Source organism: Rattus rattus, chromosome 1 (genome assembly GCF_011064425.1).
Source record: "Rattus rattus isolate New Zealand chromosome 1, Rrattus_CSIRO_v1, whole genome shotgun sequence".
Classification (NCBI taxonomy): Eukaryota; Metazoa; Chordata; class Mammalia; order Rodentia; family Muridae; genus Rattus; species Rattus rattus.
Window position 1 is genome coordinate 190,548,270 of NC_046154.1, and position 26,382 is coordinate 190,574,651.

The 26,382-nt window shown below is 37.9% G+C and overlaps 1 protein-coding gene across 5 annotated transcripts in view; it reads left to right on the plus strand.

Annotated features, from left to right (window-relative positions):
• The window catches only part of Kcnc2 (potassium voltage-gated channel subfamily C member 2), a 166,176-nt gene that overhangs the window by 135,152 nt on the left and 4,642 nt on the right, over positions 1-26,382 (plus strand). For 4 of the 5 annotated variants that reach the window (XM_032912431.1, XM_032912439.1, XM_032912416.1 and 1 more), the window contains exons 3-4: positions 20,263-21,190; positions 23,179-23,343. In XM_032912431.1, coding sequence (XP_032768322.1) covers positions 20,263-21,190; positions 23,179-23,343 — 1,093 coding nt within the window. Of the gene's footprint in view, positions 1-20,262; positions 21,191-21,580; positions 22,318-23,178; positions 23,344-26,382 lie in introns of those variants that run through there. The other variant, XM_032912448.1, reaches the window with a different exon arrangement.

Sequence of the window (26,382 nt, forward strand, 5' to 3'; positions counted from 1 at the left end):
AGTGGTCATGTGATACTGTTTTCTAAGTATTTATGTATATGCCCATAGATTAGTGTCTACCCAACTAGGTAGAGCAGCTTTTTTTCTTTTTCTTTTTTTTCTTTTTTCTTTTCTTTTTTTTTTTTTTTGTGGTAGGCAGCAGTTAGCACAGAGAATCATTGACTGATACAAAGGCAGAGACTATGTATTGTGGAGTGCTCAACCCTGATTAGCAAATCTGCATCAAACTCTGGGAAGGTGAAGGAAGGTAACATCATAGAAGAGGGAACGTGTCAACCTAAGGTTTTCATAGCCTATTCTTTTTTTAAATCTGTGCAACTGAGGATGTAGCAATTAAAGACATGAATGTAATTTTACTTAATAAGTTTGAGAGAAAGCTTGGTATTATGTGTTATCTTTTGAGCATTATAAAATTATAATTTTAGGGAAGTATAAAAACCTCCTGGGTATGTGAAAAAATTTTAATATGTTTATACGAAATTAATCCTAAGTAAAAAAAATGACATTAAATTTAAATTACTTTTAAATCGGATAAAACTGGGAATTTACTTTCACTGAACAGATTCGGCATGTTGTGTTTATATATTTTCTCATAAACATATAACAACAATAATAGCCAATGAGAAGAGGCTATAGACTTAAGAAAGAGCAAGGGAGGGACATGAGAGGGTTCTGAGGGAGGAGGTAAGGCAAAGGGGGAATTTGATTTTTATTAAAAATTTAAAATATTAGGAAAAAATGCAGACAAAACTTCATTAAAAACACACAAGATCCCACTTTAAAAAAACTTAAATAAAGTTTTAAATCAGTGGATAATCACCACAGTAATTACAAATCTCTGGATTATTTGATTCCTCACTGAAGACCAGTAGAGTCATTGTGATGCAGTCTTATCTTACTACTGAATTTAATTACTTCCAAGTGTGACAATATGTCATATTTTGATTTTCGAGGCTTCAATGTTAACTTATGAAAACTAAACGTAGCAAATGGAAGGCATTAGAGATTCAGGTAAGAAAACGACTTGGTGGTGTTTGCACCTCTTTATACACTTGGTTTTGTGTGTTGTAGAAATGCATACAATGGTGTAAGTTTTATCAGTTTCCTAGAGCAATCTGTATGTGTTGGTGCTGTACCATGTGCTTGTATGTGTTATACAATGTTCATATTCACATTATAAATTGCCTATAATGCATAAAAACCTTTTTGCTAGATTAAAAGTAATAATTAATATACCTTAACAGACATAAATTCATAAAATTCAAATATAAAACTTTAAAAATGAAAGCTTTTAAAGTGTTTATTGACCATTAGTGTTTATTATTTTGAGAGCTCTCTTTGTTTTATTGATCCAGTATTGACTGTATTTGTTCTTGGTTCTTACAGCTTGTAGAGTTTCTCAGTATTAACCCCTGTCTTCACTAGAGCTGCTGAGATATTTCTCCTATCTGTGGTCTGTCTGTTCATTCTGGTGATGGTTTTTTATGCTTTCTAATTCTTTACACTTCTTTTTGTCAATTCTTGGGGTTATTCCAAGTGTTGTTGGTGTTCAGACAGTTCTTACCTATGTTAATATGTCAAAATGACATTAGAATCTGCAAACATTTGACAGAGGGTGCCTTAGTTTAGTTTCTATTACTGTGATAAAGCTCCTGAACAAAAGCAACTTGGGGAGGAAAGGGCTTATTTGGCATAAATATTCCAAGTCACAACCCACTAGGAAAAGCCAACACAAGGACTCAAGGTAGGAACCTGGAATCAGGAATTGAAGCTGAGGCCAGAAAGGAATGATACTTACTTGGTCCCCTTGGCTTGCTCAGCCAAATTTACATAACCCAGGACCAGATGTCCAGGGGTGACACCGCCATATAGTAAATTACACTTTCCTATAGCAATCATCAATCAAGAAAATGCTCCCACAGACTTGCCTACAGACCAATCTGATGGAGAGAATTTCTTGAGATTCCCTCTTCCTAGATACCTCCAGGTATATGTCAAGTTGATAAAAACCAATGAGCAAAAAAGCCTTTGTGAGACAGTGTCTCAGAATCATGGAGCAAAGGAATGGCTGAAGAGAGGCTCTAATAAAATATTTCAAAATCGAATTCAATAGAGACACTACCCATGTGCATCATCCTCCGCTCTCAGGCTTTGTTTTTCTCTCTCATCTTTGAAATCAGGTAACGTTTTTTAATGCAGATGGAAAGTTTTGCATTCTATTTTCATTTTGGCCACATATTGATAAAAAATGGTTTTATAATATAGAGGGATTTCGCAATCACCTAGCTTTTGTTTTAATGTTTAATTGTTTTGGATGTTTTAAAATTCATCCAAACCAATAGAAGCAATTTGTGAGGGCAGGAAACAGTAATCAGAAGTGAAAATGAACTCGTTGGCAAGCTGAGGAAATGCACGCATACATGACCAGTCTTGCCCTGCAGCCTCATTTTCTCTGTTCATTCTCATCTGCCTAGACATGTCTATTATAAATTATTTTAGATTTGGCCCATTGGCTTGCTAAGCAGCCCAATGTATAAGAATTCTAAAGATCTCCAATACTTCCTATTGGCTGGACCACCAATGACTGCTTATTCAATGGAGTTTCTGATGCCTTCAGACCACAATTGACAGTCCACTGTCTGTCTTCTCTTTTGACTCTTCAGCATGGCCCACCATCACCTCCAGTCCATTACTACCACAAGCCCGCAGCTTACTTTCTGTACTAATAGTCATTATTATATGCGGAGTCATTGTCCTTGTAGAGTAAGACAAAATAGGCTGTGAGAATGAGAAGGCATTTTAATTGGCTCCGAGTGTAGCCAAGGCATAATACCTAAGATGAATTTTAGTTATTCTATTTCCTAACTCATAATGCTCAATTCAACTGAGAGTTTGAATTCCACTGTATTGACTGTTATTTGTTACTACTCTCATGACAACACTCCACTAGCTCTAGGACCCCCACTTCTGATACTAACTCCTTGTCCACTCTTTCAGATCTCCTCCTCTACTCTCTGTTCCCATCCTTTTACCCTCAGATACCTTTCTTGTTTCCTAGAACAACCGGAGGCATGGCATTCTTCTATTCTTTCTCAGATCCATGCTACCAAAAGTCTGTTTCCATTACTAATAACTAACTCAGTCTTGTAGACTAAGTTTTATCTCACTACAAAATGTTGTTGCTGTATTTGAAGATAGGACTTCTACTGGTAGAACTAAAACTAATGAGGGCACAAGGAAGAGACTCCTTATCCAGTAAGGCTAGTGTCCATACCAGGAGGCAGAGGCTATGGGGCACCCACCCACTTAAATTAGGAAACAACGAGAAAGCAGCTATCTGCAAATCAGCAAGTGGCTAGCCCACTCACCATTTCTTCTGGCAGCCATGTGGTTTTGTTTAAACTGATATTATATAACGGCATCATAAGCACATTAATACTTCAGATATAGCTTATTTTGTCATCTTTTTTAACCTTCTTGCCTAAATGAAATGACTTTTTTCTTGAGATTATGTTTGATCAACCCTACCTATGTCATCATTCCTGGAAAAGAGCCCATTTTTCACTTCATGGCTGCCGTTACATTCATGTCAGCATTTTGAAATGTCCTCATTTGAGTTAATATTTCTTTTGTCCCTATGGTCAGACTATAAATTAAAGTTTCTTCATTTTATTGATATTATTCAAGAATCCCTCAGTCTTCTTCCTTGTTTTGTTTTGTTTGTTTGTTTGTTTGGTTTTTGTTTTGTCTTGTTAATAGTAGGCCTTTTGAATTTAGGCTTCTTTCAGATTCTATTTTCTTCTACTTGACTCTATGGTGAGATTCTATGGCTTTGGACCACAGACTTCCAGTCCTGCTGGGTAGACATTAGGATAGGGTACATGAACAAGTGAGTCAATGAGACAGAACAGGTAGCATGATTTTAAGCCATTATTCCACAGGAGCCCTTTGCTTTAAAGGTATCCTAGAGAATAGTCATTAAAAGGTAAGGATACCTCCTCAAAGTCAGCAGCCACATCAACATCTGCACTGAGGTAGCTGCATTTACTATGAGAGATAGATGTCTGCGAACCCCGAATCTCAACCTGGAGCCCCCTACTAGATGAGAGTTATCAGCTGATTAGGGCTGGGTCATGTCAGCCTACAGCCCTCCCATCACTCAACTGGAACAAGTATGACATTCCGGAATAAGAAGTGAACCAAGACTTTGAGGGAAAGATCTTAAGTGCCTGTTAAACTATATATTACCTAGGAACCTGAAGTTTTAAATTAGTTTTTTTTCCTAAATATGTATTTTGTTGGTAACAAAGAATTAAGTTAGATTTTTTTCTTATACTCTCAAAGCTTTAAAATTGTTTCACATATGGTCAAGTTGATACATCTTTAAAATGTTGTTAATTAATATGTGTATGGTGCATGTGTATGTGTGTGTGTCCTTGTTATAGTGTATGTAGGAGGTCAGAGAATAACATTGTTTAGTAATTTCTGTTATTCTGTCTTTTAGACTATAGTTAGGAATTGTGATGCTGGTTAGTAAAGTGGTGGTTGTAGGTTATCCTCCAAGATCCATGAGTTCATGAGGACAGCATCTGCACCGAAGGTGATCACAGTGAGAGGGGAGCTGACAAAATCTAAAAGTCAAAGCAAGGGGGAGTTCTATATTTCCTAGGAACATCAGAGTCTGTACAAAAAAAGTATTGCCAATAGGTACGCTAATGTGGAAGGTAGTGGGGTTCTTTAACAGTTCTCAACTCTACAAAAGGATGTATGATCTTTGTGTGTAAGATTATATAGAATGAGCAGGTTATATTTATATATTTAAACATTTACACAACACATGGAAGGCTTGGAGGGAGGAAAGATATATATTGTAATCTCAAAACATAAAAATGTATTTAAAAATAACATAAAAATGTCAGAATACCACTTCTAGCACAGATCATTTATGACACCCCTATGTGTTAGGAATGTGTGTATCTATGTGTCTATATGTGTTTTTTATGTTTTTTCTTTGGCTCTTTTTCTGTTTGTTTGATTTTTTTCTATTCAAGTTTGTATGTTTAGGGTTTATTTTATATTATTCATTAGACATGTCCTTCTTTTCCTTTTTTCCATTTTATTGAAAATAGATTTTTTCATACAATATTCTGATTATGATTTCTCCTCTGCCAACTCTTCCTGGTTTTTTCCCCACCTCCTGGGTTGGTCAAGTTGGGGGGAGGGGAAACCATAATCAGAATTTCATAAAACCAAATCAAACCAAAAGAATCCACAAAGAAAACAAAACTGAATTAGTTCGGGTTTCCGTTGTGAAGAGGTGTTTGCCATGACCTCAGAAGCTCTTATAAAGGGAAGCTTTGAATTGGGGCTGGCTTACAGTTCAGAAGTTTAGTCCATTGTCATCATGAGAAAAGCTTGTCAGCAGGCAGACAGACAGACATGGTGCTGGAAATGTAGCTGAGAATTCTACATTTCTATACTCAGATAAAAAGAGGAGAGAGTAACACCGGGCCTGGCTTGAACATTAGAAACCTCAAAGCCCACATCCACTGACAACACTCCCTCCAACAAGGCCATACCTACTCCAACAAGGCCCACCCTTTATTACAGTGCCACTCCCCCTGAGACTGTGGAGACCATTTTCATTCAGACCACCACAAAACAAAAACAAAAAATTCAATGAAAAAAAAATGTTCGAACAAGGTCTCTGGGAAATCAATCAGAGATACTCTTAAAAATGGTGAAACCTCTACCCACTTCCTGATCTGGAGAGTATGAACGTAGACTTCCATTTACCCTCTGGTAGAAAAATACTGCAGTAGATAAGCAGAACAAATGGTAGGTGCTTTGTAAGTGGAAATGTGAGTGCAGACTGGGACACTCTGATGGCATCTTTGGTCTTTATTTGCTTTATTTTACCTACACATTTAAAGACATTTCATTCTCTACCTCTGCCCCCCAAAATAGATCACCTACTTCTTGCACTTGGGGATTCATCTTGCTCTTTCTAGAACCTCACAGTTGAGGACCTTTCCTTACTCGCTGGACAATGAATATTTATTGACTCACAGACTTCTGCATGACCTATGGTGATATTTACAATTCAGTGGTGGCAGATGTTGTGATGTCCTGACTTGGGAGGGAGACACAAGGACAAAACGTATGCTTGAGGCCAATCTAGACTTCTTGGCAAAATCCTGTCTCAAAACATTTTTCCCCTCAAAGTAAAAAAGAAAGCCAGAAGTTTTCTGAATAGAAAAGAAACACAGTTACATGAAATACTTTTTTAACAATCTCATGAATGACTATAACCTTCTCTCATCTTTAGGAATGAGGATTATTTATTGAATCCTAATCTTTTCAAGAGTTTACTGTTTTTAAATAGATATTTACATTTGTAAAACCAAACTAAAGAAAGGCATGTTGGCTATGGAGTAAATTATTGAATATCTTGCGTGACTGGCTGGCTTACTACTCCTAAAATTTACCTTTAATCCAAGCAGAGGCAAACAGAAATGACCAGAGCAAAATCATATAACATCACCACCAAGCCTATGTAAGATTCTGGCTATTGTCAAAAAAAAAAAAAAAAAAAAAAAAAAAAAAAAAAAAAGAGCTGAAATCTGAAAAGGAAAGAAATGAATGCTTGTTTTATTTTTATTGTTGTTGTTGAAAAAATATGTTCAGGAAATCCTAAGGACAAACAGTATACAGTTTGCTCTCTGGCTAGCCAGGAACATTCAACACCTATTTTTAAAAGAAACCCTTTGGTTTTAAGACTGTAGCCGTTCACATTGTGGGTGTCATTTTAGAGAAGCTTTGCTGACTCTATTTTTGAGAGGCTACATGTGGAAAGAGACACTCTGGTTCTCCTTCAGAGTCAGCTCTGTGCAAGCTCGAGAGAATATTAAATGTAGTATTTTCTAGCTTTATTAAATATTCAATAATTTTCCTTCTGTTATCTCTGTATCAAGGGCAAGTCCTGTAAACCTTGTTCCAAAAGCTCTGAATGAAGCTGAATAAGCTATGAAAACATCCCTTTCCCACCAGACAGGGCACCGAGATTAGAAAGGAAATACAAAGGCAGCGAACGGAATGAGCCAGCTCTCAGTTGTCTCTTCGGAGGTTGTAAGACTTTTGTCCTTTAGTGCCCGAGTCTGTACTTTGTGCTCTCTCATGCTTACTTCCTTGGTTTGCTCCACGTAGAGGAAAAAGTCTCTACCTTCATAAGAATTATACGTTGTGGAATCCACAGACAATGAGAAAGAAAAGCTTGAGGTTTTCCTCCTTTTGGTTTTATCATCGTTGTTATCAATAGCCAAAGTTTGATACCTGTGTCTTTGAATAAAACACTATTTACAGGAATAGTCTATCCATGTGTGTTCTAAGGCTTTCTATTCATAAGAGTTGAAAATTATTGCTTAAAAAGGCACATTTAGAGATTAAAAATATAGGGTACGAGGAAGGCACCTTTATTCTACTCTCCAAGACTCAGCTTGGTTGCCTGTAAAATGAGATTAGTGCAATTCGGTATGCGACTTGTCCTTAAAATTTGATGAAAATAAAATTTATTCTTAAGATAGATGTACTCATCAGAGTTTTGCATGTTTGTATTGTTATTAGTATTATTTTTAGAATTTAAAATGCGTCTTGGTTTTTAGTATTACTCTTCAGGTTAGCAATCCTACTGACATCCTGAAGTCACCTGCCAGCTTCTTTCTCACTTTTGCATTCTCCTTTCCCAGTCGCCTTTGCCTGAATTTCTACTTTCCCCATGCCCTTATTTCAAAAAACGGGCAGGATTTTTGAGGAAATTGGTCAATCGCACTAACAAACTATCAGTAGATACTGTGGCTGTGCGATAGCTTACATCACAAAGACCACTGTTTAGACAATTCCACCCAGCATTTAGAAGTATTTGGCATTCAGAAACATCAGATGATTCCCTAACAATCTCTAACATTTAAACCTGAGGACCTGTGATCAGATACTGCCATCATCTGTGTAGCTTTTGGGCTAGCATGAACATGTTTAATTTTAGGGAAGAACAAAAAAAATGAAATGCTACAATGACTTATGATGATCTCTAGGTACAGTTGTGTGCACAGCAATGCCTGTGTATGGTGATTTCTATGTATGGCTGTTTGCACAGGAATGAGTGTGTGTATTCACGCACCTACCACTTACACTTCCTAGTACCAAGTAGGTACTAAGCTTTTGAAATTTGTAATTTATTTTAATTTACAAAAAGTGTTTTGATAGAAATCACCAATGGGTTACCTCATTCAGTGAGCCTCTTTAAATCTCTGCACTCTGCAAGTTGCGATTGTTGCTTCTTCCCTTGGGAGGGTACAAGTCCACTCCCCTTCACGTCCCTGGCATTGCCTTGGGAACACCAACCTGCCCTTCTTACTTGCTTTGTTCTAGGCTTCTCTTCTCAGCTCTGACTTTTCTTCCTGTGCCATTTTTCTTTCTATGAGCTTTCTTAAAAAAAAAAATCTATCAGGAGCAAGTGGCTAGGTGTGGAAAAAAAGGAAGCACGAATGAATGTAGTTTTATGCTTGACAGGAATACAGCCTTTAGCAACATTTCTCACTACTTACTAGCCTCAGTGGAAATCAGCATAAAATGTGGATTAAAGTTATTCTATGCTACTAAGGAAAATAAGAATCTGACAGATGTGGGTGTTGCAGTAGAGAGCTGACTGGAGGCCTGACTATAAAGAGCTGGCTTGCGTCTTTGCTCGGGGATATTTTTAATGACCTCACGATTTATTACTGAGTTGACTCTTAAGCACTATGCAGTTCTTTGCTGTCTATACAAAGCAAACCACTGTATTTCAAGTGAAAAGGAAGGTATATGCATGACGGGCACATCATAGAGATGGTGATGTTAACAATGGGGAGGATAGATTAAGAAGGTCCGTGTAAGAATATTTTGAATAATGAGGTAAGAATATTGTGTTAGTAAGTAATTAGGGGCTGTTAAACTATTTTTGAATAGATGGACAGCATCACATTGTCTCTTTAAAGGAGTGATTATTCTGAGTAATGAAGAAAAGTCAAAGCTAGACCCTTGGTTCCAGGATTGGATGATGCTCTGGTATTGAGAGACTTTTCAGGATTCAGGGGTTCAATGGACGGAGGCATTGAGGAAAGGAAATGAATTCTCTCCTTGTGCCTTTTTGGCTAACTGGAAAAAGATTATTCAAAACAGAAACAAAACCCCCATATATTGAAAAGCAGACTTGAAACATATACTTCAAGTATTCATTGCTGTCTATCAGAATTTCAATATGAAAAATGTGTACGTGCCTGTTTTGAGTGTGTCACATTGCCAGCGACCTAACTAAAAGTAAAAAGGAGTGTTAATGATTTGAAAATAAAGACTGCGAATGGTGAAATGTATTAGCTGGGGATTGACATTTTAGCTACTGTTGGTACATTGATTGCTGCTGGACTCAAAGAAATAAGTGAAATCAATTTATTTCAATAAACTTCAGTATTTGGGCAGTGGACCTATCTGTTGTTTATTCAAAATTCTTGGGAGTCTTTGAATTCCTTCTATGAGAGCCCAAATCGTTCATGCCTGTGAAGTGTTCTTGGCATACGAAGTCCATATTGCATATGATTTAATACGGGCAACGTCTCTGTTACACATAACCCGGAGACTGAGCCAGTGCAGTCAGTCCTCTTGCTGATTTATGAGAGGTCTGGAAGATAGGGGTTTTCCTTGATTAGAAATTGCCCAGGGATGTAAGTAAACATGTCCAATGAAAAAATAAAGATCTTAAAAATAAAACTGATCCTGAAAGAATAAAAATTAAATGAACAGAATAGCATTGTCTTCTATTTTTCTTCCAATCTATTTCTTGTTTGACTCGATAGAAGACAAGTATTTTAAGAATCTTTAGCCTGATTCCGCAGTCAATCTGTTCAGATACCACATCCTGAAGCTCTAAAATAATTTCCATTGTAAACTAGTAAGGCAACAACAAAAAAATGTAATTTCCTAGTATCACTCCAATACTATCGTTTTGGACCCCAGAAAAGGTCTTAGGATCATTTACAGTCCACAGACTACAGTTCCCAATCTGTTACTCTGGTTAAACCGTGGAGGCATGTAATGCGCATGCCCGTCCCTGATGCTTCTCATTCCATTGCCAACTGATCACTTCCGGATCTTAAATAATACGCCTTTTGCAACCAGATTGTAATTTCCATAGCCTACCTCATCACCCCTTTGGAGGCATAGGGCAAACTTGCCTGGGTCTTCTGGGGAGGATTTAACCAATATGTAAAAACGTGCACAGTACAGAGTGAGACTGTAGTGTCAGCTAAGCCCGCACCCAAACCTGGATGCCTGCTGGAATGTGCCATCACGGACCGCCGTCCTTACCTGTGCTGACTAGCCAGAAGATCGCAGTCCTTACCTGTACTGATTAGCCAGAAGAGCAGATGTCTGCGACAAATATACACAGTCTGGCTTCAGATCCTAAACTGTGGTGGAGCAGGTCATTTAAACCCAAGACAAAAATGAATCATTTAAAACATAAATTCGTACATAGATTAAAAAGTGAACATTTGGAGAGGCATTTTCAATAATTGAAATTAGAACGTGAAAGTCTAGCTTATGTCATGAACGTACAATATATAGCTTTTAAATCACATTTTATAAGTGAGATTTTATTTGAAATTCGTGGAAAGCAGAACACTTTAAGCCCTATCATGAAACTTACAAAACTAAAATCGTGCTGTGTATCACCACTGATGTCTCTGAATCCTGGTTACAGAATGGTATACCAGAATCCATTGCAACGACACTAATAAATCACAGAGACCTTCGTTCCTGTGTCTCCCTAAATTATACTGAGATGTGAACAGACTTTAAAGAATTTTAATTCCCATAAAATTAGCCTGAAAATAAAAATATTAAGGAAATGGTTTATGTTTACATTGGACAAAAATATTTAAAAAAAGAGTAAAAGACATATCACCAGGGCGTGCATGAAAGGTTGATGGTCACATTAATACCTGATAATATTTTTGAAGAACAGATACAAAGTATGTATGTATATCTATATCTATATCTATCTATCTATCTATCTATCTATCTATCTATCTATCTATCTATCTATCTATATATATCTTGATAATCATGTACAGAGATTCTACTGATGTGTCATTAGCTTTCCTCAATTTAATCCAGTGCTATGTATTACTCTAATGAATCTCTCCAATACAATACTATGAATTCACAAAAACCTGAGGCTCTGTTTTTAAAAGGGAAAACTGATGACGCAAACTTGATGTCTCCAGCCTGAGAAGAAGTTCAAGCTATTCTCAGTTCTCCATGGGAACAGGAGACGTGTGTCCTAGTTACTCCTGTCTGGATGACTCTTAAGGGCAGACTCACTAATGAATGAGATTTGCTCTGTCTTCCTTGAAAGCATAGTACTGTGGAAAGCACTACACTCTCGTTACTTATGGCCAAGCGAGTCTGTAGGACTTGAATATGTCCCCAACAAAGAACATCTGCTAAGTCTAAGATGCTGAAAGGGCGAAGAAAAGAAGTTCTTTTATATAACTTTTGATGGATAAAACTAACATAGTTTTGATAATACTCTGTTTTTAAAAACTATTCAATGTTCTTGGTTATTGCTTTATTTGAATTTCACTCTAAAGTTAAACGTATAAGACATGATTAAAGTTTTTGTATGAGATCTAACACTCAGACTGGAGTCTCCACTAGCACTACCTGACTCAGTGCTTCTTACTGCCTTATACTTAAGTAACTGCTACTGAAGTGTTACGTTGCTGTTCATTTACTTCCTCAGGTGTGTACAGAGAAGAAATAGAATTAGACTGTACATTATTGTGCAATTTATTTTTGTTTTAACATGATTACTTGGAGCTATTTCATTCCAATATAGACTAGCTTATGTCATTATTTAATGTTATATTATGGACATACGATGAACCCGGTCATCTTACAGAATACAAATGTTATCTAAGCACATACCATTATAATTCATTCTTCCTGTACTTTAATGTGAGTATTTAGCAAAGCAGCTTTCTGGAAATGAAAATATTGTATTTGGGCTTCATTAGCACCGGATCTCTTGGCACCGGATGCTATCGCTGTTTGTCTGTTTCTGTCTCATTTGTTTAAGAAAGAAAGCAACGAGAACCTAGTAGAAATGGGGCATTCTAAATTTGAAAACATTCAACACCCCTTAGATTGTAAATTAAAATTGGATTCATTTCACTCCAAGTTTGCCAATGGGAAATTTTGCATTACATATTAAAGTCACATAACAACCTCGCCTACGATGTTAACTTTCAAACATTATCCTCCCTCATTGACTTAATAAGGTTGACCTTATTTTCTTCATAAGAAGTCCCTCCTTGAAGGTTTATAGTATTGGTCAAGTTTTCTGATCATTAATTATTGGGAGAATAAAATGGTAGATTCTGCTCTGGGGCTATTGAGAGCCTGGTATACTACTCTGGCATATTTAAAAGTCTGTTCTTTTATTGAAGCAATACTAGGAACTGAACATCTACTTCATGCTTTTGGCCAGATGAGGTCAGAGTATGTGAATCCCATTACTTGGAGCAAGTTGTCCTTAAGTGAAAATTTTAAAATGTGAAGAAATAACATCACTAATCTTAAGTTGCAAGAGCACAGAAAAGAATCGGTCAGTTTGAAAGCTTTGAGAACTTGCTACTGTGAGGAAGCTATAGAACTCAATTTCTTGATACTAATGGGAAATAGAAAATGATGAAAACAAGAATAGACTTTCTTTTTCTACAATCTCATTCTAAATGTATAGATCTACATGTAAATATAGATATTTATCTCTGCCTATCTGTATGTTGATATAATCCATGCAGTGCCCTGATGAGGACTCGCTCACCATGGGGCTAATACAACAGGAAAAAGCACTGTCCATTTTCTGTGTCTAACCGTGGACACCAGACTTGAAGAAGAAACGTCTGTATCCATTAGACTTCACCACTCAAGTTTTAAAAGGAAGATTTCCGTTCTGAAACTTCCTGGAATTCTGAACCAGTTTTCTGGATTCAGTCTGCACGACCCAGCTTGTCTGAAAGCTTTCTAACACTTTAATTATTTAATCTGCTTAATTTCATTTTCATTTAGTGCCTTGGGAGTCTGTGGAGTTATCATAATGGAAAAGCAAGTACATGGCCACGCGATACCTTCCGATTCCTCCCTCAGACACGCTCTATTGACAGGATGGGTGGAAGCTGCCGTTGGCAACAACTGGAAAAAATGACCTGTTTGATTGGATTCCATTACAAATCTGACAGTTTCCTTCAATTATTTTATTGTTCATTTTCTGTAAGTTCTTTTTGATTAACATTTCAATCCCCAAAGAAATATGATTATACCTTATTTTTCACATTTATTTATGACTTCCCCAAGCCTCCCATCCTTATTTTTATCTCTACTGACCATTTACCAATGACTGTTCCAGGAGGAGGAGATTAAAAAATGAATATGACATAATTCCAGCTCACAATGACTACCCTGGCCAATGAAGGAGAAAAACAAATTACCTCCTCCCACATTTCTTCCCTTTTAATTTATTTTTCCTAATATTCATTCTAACTTCACTTTTGACCATTCCAGCTCTATTCAGTGAGGCAGAAAAGATGTTTTCTGTACCCGAGGAGCTCAGAGCGAACTTCAGATAAATCACTTCAAGTTGTTACTAATGCATGCAATGTTTGCCTCTGGGTTATTCCAACCTTCAAAGCGTCTCATATCCCCCATTCGTTTGATATGTAAACGAATTCCTAATAAACCAAGCTTCTCTTCATCCGACCGGAGACAGTACACTCGTTCGAAATCTCCAGAGATTTTCACTGATGTCAAACTTCTTAGGACTTTCCACTCTTTCCTGTGTTTGAACCTCTCTGTGTGTCCTTTCTCAGTTGTATCCCCTCTTCCCTTTTGTCTTCACATGGCCCAGTGCTTTTGTGATTTAAAGCAGCATTGATGGGTTGGGCTAGTGGTAAGCAGACAGAGTGTTACCTTAATCTTTGATGCTGGCATTGCTGGTCCACAGTTCTGCTGGTGAGCCTGTGCAGGCCTTTGCTCGACTTACATTGTCAGCTCTTGTTCCTCTTTAGAAATGTTGCTATTCCCTCTTCTCAAACTTCAACCTCTACCACAGTTCCCCGCCCTCAAGCCAGCAGAAGCCAATCTCTAACTCCTCCCATGGCATACAGCATACTTCTCTTTGATGCATGAACTCTTTAATTTTTAAACAATTAAAACTTGTTTATCTGTCTGATTTTATATACAGAGAACAATGATCTGCTTTTGAAATGGATATCTCTTTCTTAAAAGGCTAAAGTTTGCTTTATTTATTTTTACTTTATCTTTTATTGGAGATGGGTTCTCTCATATAATTAATGTCAGCTAGTTTCCTCTCCCTTCACTCTTCCTAGCTCTGCCCACTTCTCTATCCCAGATCCACTCCTCCTCTACTTCCCTTTCAGAAAAGAGCAGTCCTTCAAGAGATAACAGCCAAACAGGACAAAACAAGATAGAATAAGAAAGGCAAAGACCCTCATACTGAGGCTGGACAAGGCAACCCAATAGAAGAAAGGTGTTTCAAGAACAAGCGAGAGTTAGAGAAACACATACTTCCACTGTTAGGAGTCCCACAGAAACACCAAGCTAACAATCATAACATATATGTAGAGGACATGATTCAGACCCACAAAAGGCCCAGGCTTGCTGTTTAGTCTCTGAGCTCGTGTGATCCCAGCTTAGTTGATTTGGTGGGTCCTGTTCACCTGGTGTCCTCCATCATCCACTCTGACGTCTACAGTCTCTTCTTTCCTCACATGTTTAGGGGTTCTCCAATCTCTGAGGGGAAGGGACCTGATGTGTCTCCCTCCTCCCCTCCCTCCTCCTCCTCCTTCCTCCCCCTCTCTCCCTCCCTCCCTCCTTCCCTCCCTCTCCCTCTTCCTCTCTTCTTCCCTCCCTCCCTCCCCCCCTCCCTCCCTCCCTCCCTCCCTCCATGTTTGGCTGTGGGTCTCTGCATTGAGGAGAACTGGGAAAGGCACTTAACTTAAAAGTATTGCCAAATAGCATTAGGAGTCATTGTTTTACAATGTTAGTAATACCACACTCCATACATGCGGATTTATAAAGGACTTAAAGTTGAAAGCTTTGATACACATAGCTATGATACAGCAATTAAAAAACAATACAAAATCATACTGTGGTCCAGCTGTGGAGTACTAGGCCAAAGACGCAATTCTGAGGACCCCAATAGAAGCACTCTCACAAAAACGAAGTGGTAAAAGAATTTGTGAAAATCAGGAAAGGCTCTCTAAACAGCAGGACATGTCATTAATGAGTTTTAAGTGTATATATCAAAAGGAACAAACGTAAGGGGTCAAGAAGTTTTGGTCCACCTGTGACCCGGCTGATCATAATTGTTTAAGGGTGTCACTCATGAATCTAATAGGAGAAAGAAAGTTGATTCAGCCTGAAAGGGGATTTCAACTCACAGCAAGATTTTTATAGGCCAAACCTGTTGTTCCTGGGATCCAAGGTGACTGCAAAGAAGAATGACTCACATGGAAAGAGGCAGTTGCAGTATGAAGGCAGTGACGCTAAACTTTCATTTTCTTTTTAGTTAGTCATTGGGCATTTGCAGATGCCCAAGTGACAATTCCATGCTTTTGGCAGAAGCAGCTTCTAGGTTCTTAGTATAGTTCTCTAACTTTTTAAAACCTTTATATTTATTTCATGTGTAAGGGTGTTTTGGAAACATGTGTTTGTGCACCTCTTGCATGCAGTGTCCACAGAAGCCTGTAGAAGGCAACAGATCCCATAAGAGATTGTGAACTGCAGTGTAGATGCTGGGAATCGAACCAAGGTCTTCTAGAAGAGCACCCAGCATTCTTAACTGCTGAGATATCACTCCACCCACCTTGTTACAGTCCTTAAAATAGTGGTGACAAAAATATGGGAAGATACATGCAGCAAATGCTTTGCAGCAAATGCTGTCGGTGTTCGAAGCTTTATGGCTTAAGCATATCTGCGTTTATAGATTGTTCAGATGGTTTCTTTGCTCACAGCTATTTCTGAAGGAACCAGAATTATAACAAAGTAGATATCAACAACTAGGTATGCTTCTGTAGATCGGTAAATGCTTATTAAGTAAGACTTTAGGAAGGTTCATTTAAGACTATGAATGAATGTTTATGATTTGAAAACTCCTCCAACTCATTAAATAATTTGTTTTATCCATTTTCAGAATAATACACAAGAAAATGGTTTTTCAATTTTAGTATGCACATTAATTATCTAGGGAGCTTATTAAATACATATTTTTCTTCTCTTTCCTTGCCTAAGAAAATCTGATCTCTCGTGCTGGTAGGGAGTAAGGAATTCATACTTTTGTACATTCTCCAGGTATATTTTGTTGAATAAATCTTTGTTCCATCCTTTTCTAGGAATAGGGTGACCAACTTAAATTGTTTTCAAATATAAGTGCATCAGTGTGCATAAACACAGGATTCTAAAGGAACATTTTGAGGCAATAAGTTTATTTTAGGAAGTTCACTAAGTATGCCTATTTGGTGAATTTCAACACTTGTATGATCTTTTAAACTTAAGAAATCACGTTAATGTCTTTTGTCCATTCTATGGTATATTTAATATTCCATATTGTTTCAAGTCAGTATGGCGGCTTCACAGAAGTGAGCTATATAGAATAACAAACTCAAAGTAGCAAGATTAGTAATTACATGACTCTAAAGCTAGGGTTCTCAACCTGTGGGTCATGACCCTCTTAGCAGGGAGGGAGTCAGTCAACCCTTTCACAGGGGTCTCCAAAGACCATAGGAAAGCACAGCTATTTGCATTATGATTCATAACAGCGGCACTACAGTTATAGTGTAGCAATGATAATCAATATATGGTTGTGGGTCATCCCAACAGGAGGAACTCTGCTAAAGGACCACAGCACCGGGAAGACTGAGAACCACTGGTCGAGAGTCACTTTGAGGCCTTATTTCAAAACCCAGGTCATATTTCTGCTTAATCGCATTTCCTTAGAGAAATGGATTAATCCTTCAGAAGGCAGAGTCTGTATCCTCGGTGGGATTTATAAGCAGGAGTCTGTGCACTAGAGGCAGATCTGGAAAAACTACACCAGGCTTGGCGATATAGGCCCCTAATCCCAGCCATTCCAGGATGGAGGCCGGAGAACCTGGGACTCCCAGTCATCTTCCCCTACAAAGAGAGTTCCAGGCTTACCTGAGCTATGTTATGATACCCTTTCTCAAAACAAAGAGCCCCAGAAGGATTCCTGCAAAGCTTGTTACTGTATGATTTCAAACCTCTCCCCTTTTGATGCAGTTGACTTCTGCTCATCCCTCATTTATGTCTGTGGGCAAAGGCCTCAGTGACCCTCCATCCCAAACATAGTCCACAATCCTTCCTTTCAAAATGTCACATATTTATTCTTTACCGGAGTTGTGACAGCTATAATTATAGACCTTTTGTGCGACTAATGAATTTTATGCCTGCCTCCTCCATACACCGTAATTCCTCGGTGGATTATGTTTCATTAACTGCTATTAAATCGAAAGCTTGACCTGAGGCCTGGCAAAGAGATGCATCTAATGCAGTGTGTGCATGGATGCTGTGTAATAGAGAAATGTGCAGTCATAAAGGGTCCAAGATTTGTCTCTGCTTTTGTATTTTTTTTTTGACAAATGTGAGTGTGTATCACAGAATTGTTTTGGTTATTTAGATGTCACAGGTACGCTGGGATTATTTGAAAGATGAAGCTGTTGAGACGTGTCATGTAACGGTGACATTTCAGAGTCAACCGAAAGAAGTGATTACTGAGAATCCTTATAAACAGAACACCAAACTACTGATTAACTGCTGACCATTGGCTTCCCATGCTAAAATATTATGCCTAATCTGAAATGCTGGAGACAGAGCGGCCTTGTGGGGACTGCGGGTAGGAAGAAGGGTGAGGCCATGTGTGCAAAGCTCTAATGAGAAAAGGTTTCACATTTAAGCAGGGGGCAGATACAATTTTCAAATCTAGAGGTAGAATGAGGTCGCAGTTCTGAGTCAATTATTGACCACAGGCAACTACAACAGACCATCTCTTAGTGTCTGCAAAGTTAGAGTGATGCTGAGTCTTACCCTAACTGACTACACAGAGCTGTGTGTTCATTTGCACATTGTACGAAAGAGCAAAGGAGAGAAAGTTAGTGTGGTGGTTTGTATATGCTTGGCCCTGGGAGTGGCACTATTAGGGGGTGTGGCCTTGTTGGAGTAGGTGTGTCACTGTGGGGGTGGGTTTAAGACCGTCACCCTAGCTGTCTGGAAGCCAGTATTCTGCTGACAGCCATCAGATGAAGATGTAGAGCTCTCAGCTCTGCCTGCACCATGGCTGCCTGGGCTCTGCCATGTTCCCACCTTGACGATAATGGACTGAACCTCTGAACCTATAAGCCAGCCCCAGTTAAATGTTGTCCTTTATAAGACTTGCCTTGGTCATCATGTCTGTTCACAGCAGTAAGACCCTAACTATGACAGTGTCTCAAATGCTCCTGGAAAACCTAACAGTTGGAGTATAAATGGCAAAACCAGGAGTGTTTGGCAGATGGGTGTGGGAAACAGGTCAAAGCTGTAGAGGTGACACTTGTTGAATGCCGTATGCTGACATGCTCTCACGCTAATTAGGTAAGTCCTTCATTTGGGGTGGTTGTGTAAGGAAGACAGCCATAAGAGTAATTAGTCCTTTTGTGATGTCCTCACAGGCTCATTGAACTGAAAAGAGGCACCTGTGTTCTTGAGATATGGCTCAGACCTCAGGGGCAGCCAGGCTCAAAGAGTAGATGTCACAGGGACAGGTTGTTTATTAGAAATAGTTCCATTTGGACATTGGAAATAGTCCCACTGTTTCCAACTAGGGGACGTCAACTGCTTGATACAGTTTCTTTCTCCTGGTGATTCCATTGTTTACTTGTGAAAGAAACAGCCTGCTCACCGAGCAAGTGTGGCTTCTGAGACATTGATAAGGGAACACTAGAGACCCCCCCACTCTGAGTGTCTCCTGTGAACAACAGAGGCGCCCTTCATTGGAACACCTGAACACAAATATTTAGATCTGTAGTAGTAAGACGTGTGTGAGTGTGGGACCCCAGTCTAAGGGAAGGGGTTCCCACCATCTGTATTCTCCACTTTGGGATTTGATAACTTTAGGGCATGGAAGCTGTGATTGAATTTGGTCAGGTTATTGTCTGAGCCTATTGCTTTATGTCAACTGCCTTCAAAAAGAAGGGATGCAAATGCTCCTGGCCAGATATTCCGGAAGTGTAAGATGGGAATAACATTAGTGTTATGCGGACTGATGTGAAATCAATTCAATAGTGGGTGTTTCTAGCCAGAACTGTATAACCGGAAATCTTAGGATTTATCTATATCTGTAGGTGCATGTGTTTTCAAATATCATTGACTAAATAAACGTGATACCTAATTTTGAAAAAAAATAGCTTTATAATTTATTCAGCATCTTCAAGTTCTTTTTCTTAAACATGGGAAGATAACAGTATTTGAATTCTTCTCCTAACTTAATTTCTCTCCTTTAATTTGTGCTGCTTGAGTTTGTGCCCAGCCCAGATTTGCTATATTGGGCAGTCTCTGTCTTCAGATGCCACTCAACTCTCCAAGTTTTTCTTTTGTGTTCGTATCTCATGATACCCGCCCCAGACATTTTATTAACAAGTAGAAACTGACAGTTATATTTGTGTGCTTCCTAAATTTCCAGCAGTGTAATCCGCCTTATATGTGCAGTTATAACCATTGTTTTAACGTTTCTAGGGCATAAGCAATTGTCAAAATTGGAGCTATTGTCAAAAATGTTGTTTTCCCTTTTCAGACAGTTGCCATTAAAAATTGTTCTTAAATAATTTTTACGGTTTCTTCACAGTTTCCCCCTTTTCACACCGCACAGCAAAGTTTTGTGTCCGTGTACGCAAAGACCGGAGTTTGGAGAACCTTATAGGTCCAGCCTGGTTAGCTTGGTGTGCGTGTCTATCCTGGCACTTGAGAATCGTCAGAAGTGAAATCCCCAGATATTCTGTTGTCAACTTTGTTTGACAGGGAGCAGTGTCTTTCAGATTAAGATATAAGTACGTGACGGTTGAGGTCACTCTGTATCTCTGTTTCTTTTTTCCCTCACAGTTTATTGCTTTTGCTTCTCTGTTCTTCATTTTGGTTTCCATCACAACCTTTTGCCTGGAGACACACGAAGCTTTCAATATTGTTAAAAACAAGACAGAGCCCGTCATCAACGGCACCAGCGCTGTTCTCCAGTACGAAATCGAAACGGATCCTGCCTTGACGTATGTGGAAGGAGTGTGTGTGGTGTGGTTTACTTTTGAATTTTTAGTCCGTATTGTTTTCTCGCCCAATAAACTTGAATTCATCAAAAATCTCTTGAACATCATTGACTTTGTGGCCATCCTCCCCTTCTACTTAGAGGTGGGACTCAGCGGGCTGTCTTCCAAAGCGGCTAAAGATGTGCTCGGCTTTCTCAGGGTGGTTAGGTTTGTGAGGATCCTGAGAATCTTCAAGCTTACCCGCCATTTCGTAGGTCTGAGAGTGCTCGGCCATACTCTTCGTGCGAGCACCAATGAGTTTTTGTTGCTGATCATCTTCCTGGCTCTGGGAGTTTTGATATTCGCTACGATGATCTACTACGCTGAGCGAGTAGGGGCTCAACCTAACGATCCCTCAGCGAGTGAGCACACACAGTTCAAAAACATCCCCATTGGTTTCTGGTGGGCTGTGGTGACCATGACTACCTTAGGCTATGGGGATATGTACCCCCAAACATGGTCAGGGATGCTGGTGGGGGCCTTGTGTGCTCTGGCTGGAGTGCTGACCATAGCTATGCCTGTGCCCGTCATTGTCAACAATTTCGGGATGTACTACTCCTTGGCAATGGCGAAGCAGAAACTTCCAAGAAAAAGAAAGAAGCACATTCCTCCTGCCCCTCTGGCAAGCTCACCTACATTTTGCAAGACAGAATTAAACATGGCTTGTAACAGTACCCAGAGTGACACATGTCTGGGCAAAGAAAACCGGCTTCTGGAACATAACAGATCAGGTAAGGCACGATTTCAAATGAGTACCACTCAATCCTTTATAGACCACTGCATCTTATAGACAAATGGTAGCTGCCCTCGTTTTCTGTAAATAGCCATTCATTTGCAGTTTTATCTTCTCATAAAAATGTGTGCTTGTGTGAGGCTTGTCTGTAACAAGACTGTAGCACTTCTACGTCTGGATCTGCAGACAGGTTTGGGGGGGTTTTCTGACACCGGTGGGAATGACCTTTGCTGATGATGCAAATATTTCTCTTTTGCCCATTTGTTGCATCTGTGCCAATGTTTCTTCGTTTCTTGGCATGACGTGATGGTATGATCTTGACCATGTTTCATTCTTCGTTCTCAAAATGTTCACCTCCATATCATTTGGCTTGGTGCGTTTGTCTCAGTTTCACCTCTGCCGCACGGCACTCTGCATCTCAACCTCGTTCACGAGACGCAGTTATTGAAGGAGAACGGATGCTTGCACCTCAAAGGCCTAGGCGCTAAAGAGGTGATATGCAAGACACATCTTTCAATAAGAAAGCTCATGATCAGGGTTATTCTAGCGAATTGACTAAGTTTTCATTGTTTTAAAATTAGGTAGGGTATTACAACCTAACACTTTTCATGATACAAAATTACCCGTAATACAAAAAATAAATACCCACCAACGTTAAGGGTACAGGTAATCTTCCATGGATAACCAATGACAAAACTACATTTCTTTCCTGAAATCGTTTTTCTTTTGATCTCACCATGCCTTGGCCTTTTCTTCATTCTAGAACTGAGTATTGAACATTTTAATGCCTGACCATTTGCTGAATTCCTGTTTTCCTGTATGCTAGATGTAACCCATAGTTGATTGATTGCAACTCTAGGGTCAGTGTTTCCAAGCTAAGGCAGACAGAGTTCTTGCTTGTTTATTATATCCGAGTCAGATATAATATTTTTAGATGAACAAAATATTTATTTAACTAGCTTATTTTAAATTTGAAGTATATATATATATGATCTACTCATCTATTTCTTTTTTTACTTTTAAATTTATTTATTCACTTCACATCCCAATATATGAAAAAAGAGACTGCTAATGATCTCATGTCTCATTTAGAAAAAAGGGCCCCCATTTGTCTTTTGAAAATTTTATGAAGCAATCACAGAACTCAAAGAAATATGACTGGAGATGAACTATTCTTCAAAAATTTCATCCATGGTCATTACACGCATTTGGGAATTCATCTGCAAATTCCATCAACACATATCTGATAGCTGTTAAGAATACTGTCTAAAAGGAGGGTTTTAGCTAGGGTTGTTACTTCATTACATGGTTCTCAGTGTTCTTATGCAGAGTCTTTAAGAAAGGCATGGACAAAAGGGACACACTCATTTCTGGTCAACGTTGTAATGTCAAGCTAGTGCGTGGGCTAGTGAAGGTAAACAGAGTCCTTGAGGAGCAGACAGAAGTAAATATTGCCGTTAAGGACATTGGCATCTTACTGTAATGCTCCAAATAATTTTGAGTCTTTAAAGTAGAATGGTTCATCTTGTGGTTTGGGATTATTTTGATTAAGATTTTTTTTGGTGGAAAACTGAGTTCTTTAAGAATTGCAAAGCCAGTGCTACTTGAGAGATTTTTATTAAGGGTACTCTATTTTTAACGTTTTCCACTTGTAGTAACTGAATAACACGTAACAAAATACATAGTGAATTTCATCTAATTAATTACCACATTTCTTCTGAGTTCACATCACCTGTGTGAAAACTAACTACCCATTAGATTGATTCCAAAAACAAATCAGAATTTCGTAAGGAACATCTCTTCCTTTTAGAATACACCTCCGTCTTACTCCATGTAATTTTTTTCTTTATTGTGGCGAATACTGTGATGTGATGACCATGTTCTGTATATTGAGTGACTGGGTTACAGGCATGTGTTGTAAACTCTCTGTCCTGTCTCATTTCCTCATCCATCACTGTCTGTCAATGGGCGTGGTCCTGTGACCAGTGTTATCAGGTGACGACAGTACAGGAAGTGAGCCGCCATTATCACCTCCAGAAAGGCTCCCCATCAGACGCTCTAGTACCAGAGACAAAAACAGAAGAGGGGAAACATGTTTCCTGTTGACGACAGGTGATTACACGTGCGCTTCTGATGGAGGAATCAGGAAAGGTAGGCATGCATTTAATCAAACCCTAGTAGGTGACTTAGCTGTTAAGTAAGAGTGATGCAATATGCTCAGTCATTTTCCAGGGAGCACAGCATGTGGCGCCCTTGCATTCTCTCCATCGTGTCTTCCCATTATAAGTGCTTCCCAATACTCACCACAATAGCCTACGCTATTGTTATATATAAAAAGCATTACCCTTTATTCTGTATACTTACTCTCATCCTTTCATTTATCTTCTTTCTGTGGGCAGAATTTTAACGGAGCAGGCAAACGTCATCAAGTCGGTCGACATTAAGTCAGCTCTTAGTTATTTTAGCATGATGCTTTTAGCAGTCTCTAAAAGTTATCTGCTTTTATGAAAACAATACTCACTACATGGCTCTATGATTGTATTTGTTAAGTAATTGATGGCTATTAAATAATTAATAAGTCATTTTTCTCTTCCAAATGAAAGAACTAAATAGCCTTTAAATCACTTTCCAAGGCTGTGGCAGTTGGTACCAACAGCTTCTCTGACTTTCACAATGAGCAAGACCCTTTGCCCTGCCACGTGCATTTTTTTTAAATCACTCGAAAGGTCACGTATGTGAAAGGCCCAGTGGGATAATTTAAAATCCATTAGCATTTTTAGCAGACAGTAAATAGTATCTAACATGTAGGAGATAATAAATATTTGGTGATGAGATAAAAAAAAATGGCCAGGGAAGGGTCTTTGTTAAAGGATGTGTCAACAGGTGAAGACCTATACTGATTTCTTACTATAATTGGCTACTCTGAACAGAAACTTTGGCTTCATTTTGTTTCACTCTATTCTATAAGAATGTGTGTATTTGTTATGTACCTTTAACGTTTTAATCTTAAAATGTTTACTTTATGATGTCCACCTTAAAAACTATCTCATAACTCATACTTAATTCTCCTTCATCACTTCTGAACATTTTACTTGTTCCCTGACTCAGTGTCTTTGAGACACAGAAGCAGACAGTGGCCTCTATTTTGTTTTATATTTATTTTTATTTTTTGCTGAGCAATAGCTCAAATGAGTCTTTATTCCAGTCGGTTTCATAATATACTTGTTTTCCTTGAGCTGAAATATATTTCAGTCCTCTGAAAGGCTTTGTTTACAATTTTTAAAATCTGTATATGTGCTGGAAAGTTTAAATGTTTTGTGAGAATAGCTAAAATCATATAGTAGTTTGGCAAAATATATGTACACATATTAGGCAGAGAAAAATTGTGTTTAAAACCCTTTTCTAAGTGCATAAATATCTTAACAGGTTTTATCTCTCTATATGTGTATACACACATTTATTAGTATATGTGATTAAATAGACATTTGTTTTAATGCATCCTCCATTAAAGTATTATATGCAGTGCTTATACAAAGGTAATGAGTTTAAAAAGATCTTAATACAAATTTTTCTCCATGTCAAATAATACTGTTAAAAATGTCTGAGAAAAGCTTTGGACACTGTAAGATAGTGTGTCAAAAAAATTTACTTTAAAATTACAAAGCTTTATGGACAAAACAATTCATAAGGTACTTATTCTGCCTGGAAAGATACATGCAGCCTTATTTCATAAATGCAAATTATACTTTTTAAGGAGGACTTTTTGAAGACATAATATCCTACAGGATTTTTTTCATCACTTTTTACCACACCAATTCTTCCACATCCTTGATTATTTCTTCCATAGCTACATGCTCTTTCTATGTGGGTATCATTTCTGGATTTTGTTTTGTTTTTGTCTCCCATTGTTACATATACCAGAAACTATCCATTGTTTTCCCCCTTTCCTTTATATAACTGACAGAGTTCTTTTATTTACCCAAATATTTACTTCCTAGAGGATCTATTCGGTTTCCAAGTTGATTTCTACTAATTCTACTTATATGTTCAAAAGAATTCTCTCTGTATAATTTTTAAAAATATTACTGGATTCTTATTTTGTTGATTTACTTATAATTATCAAACTATTCCATCATGCATTAAGAGAATGCAAGGATTCATTTAAAGAGTAATGACCCAAGATTACCTTTGTATTTCCTTGCAACTCCTTTTGAGAAGCACATGATCAAAATAAAGCACATGCACACTACATGTGTAGCTGTGTTGATTTTGTCCTAAATAAACCCATTCTCCCAGATGCTGAATAAAACACGTGTTCTTTATTTGGAGATTCATTCTAAATAGGTTTACTATAATATATTCATGTTCATGCATAACTTACATTTTATACTTAAATCTTCACTGATATTTTCAGTCACTACCGGAAAAGCTTGATTAACCAAAGAAAAGAAAAAAAAAGAAAGAAAGAAAGAAAGAAAGTATCAAAATTTCTAATTAGAAATATTTGGAATAGGTAAAACTGAAGATATATAAAGAACACATAATTTTACTAATTACATAGTTATTCCTAAATCAGGAGTGCTTCTTCAAATGATATTAAATTACTGATGTTAAAATTAAAAAGATCTGTAAACAAAATAAAAAATACCTGCTTTAAAATCTATAATTTATAAGAACAATTACCATTTAGAATAGCAATCAGAATTCATCAATCACTGGGTGATTAAAATAAAATTATCTAACAGATCATTACAAGTCTCAGAGTTGTGTAAGGAACTCGGGGTGTATACTACCTTTTTAAGACACCCATAGTCAGGCTGGAGAGATGGCTCAATCGTTAAAGGCTAGGCTCACAACCAAAAATATAAGACACCCATAGCAGAAATTAGCATCTGTCAACTTTTGTTATCTAATTTACATTTTTAGGTCACATAATCAACTTCAACTGCATAGGAAAAGCATTTTCTCTGTAATTTTCAAAGTTATATTTTCAGCTAATTTGCAGAAGAACAGTAAGAGTGAACTTACCATGTACATGGTTTTTATGTCAGGACAAATCACTAACAATTAAAAAAAATGAAGGCCTCCTCCCATTAACCATCACATCATCTGTCAGAATGGAATGAAAGCATACCATCCCCCATGTTTTATAGTAAAGGATACTAACTGAAAAGAGGCAGGTAAATGTGT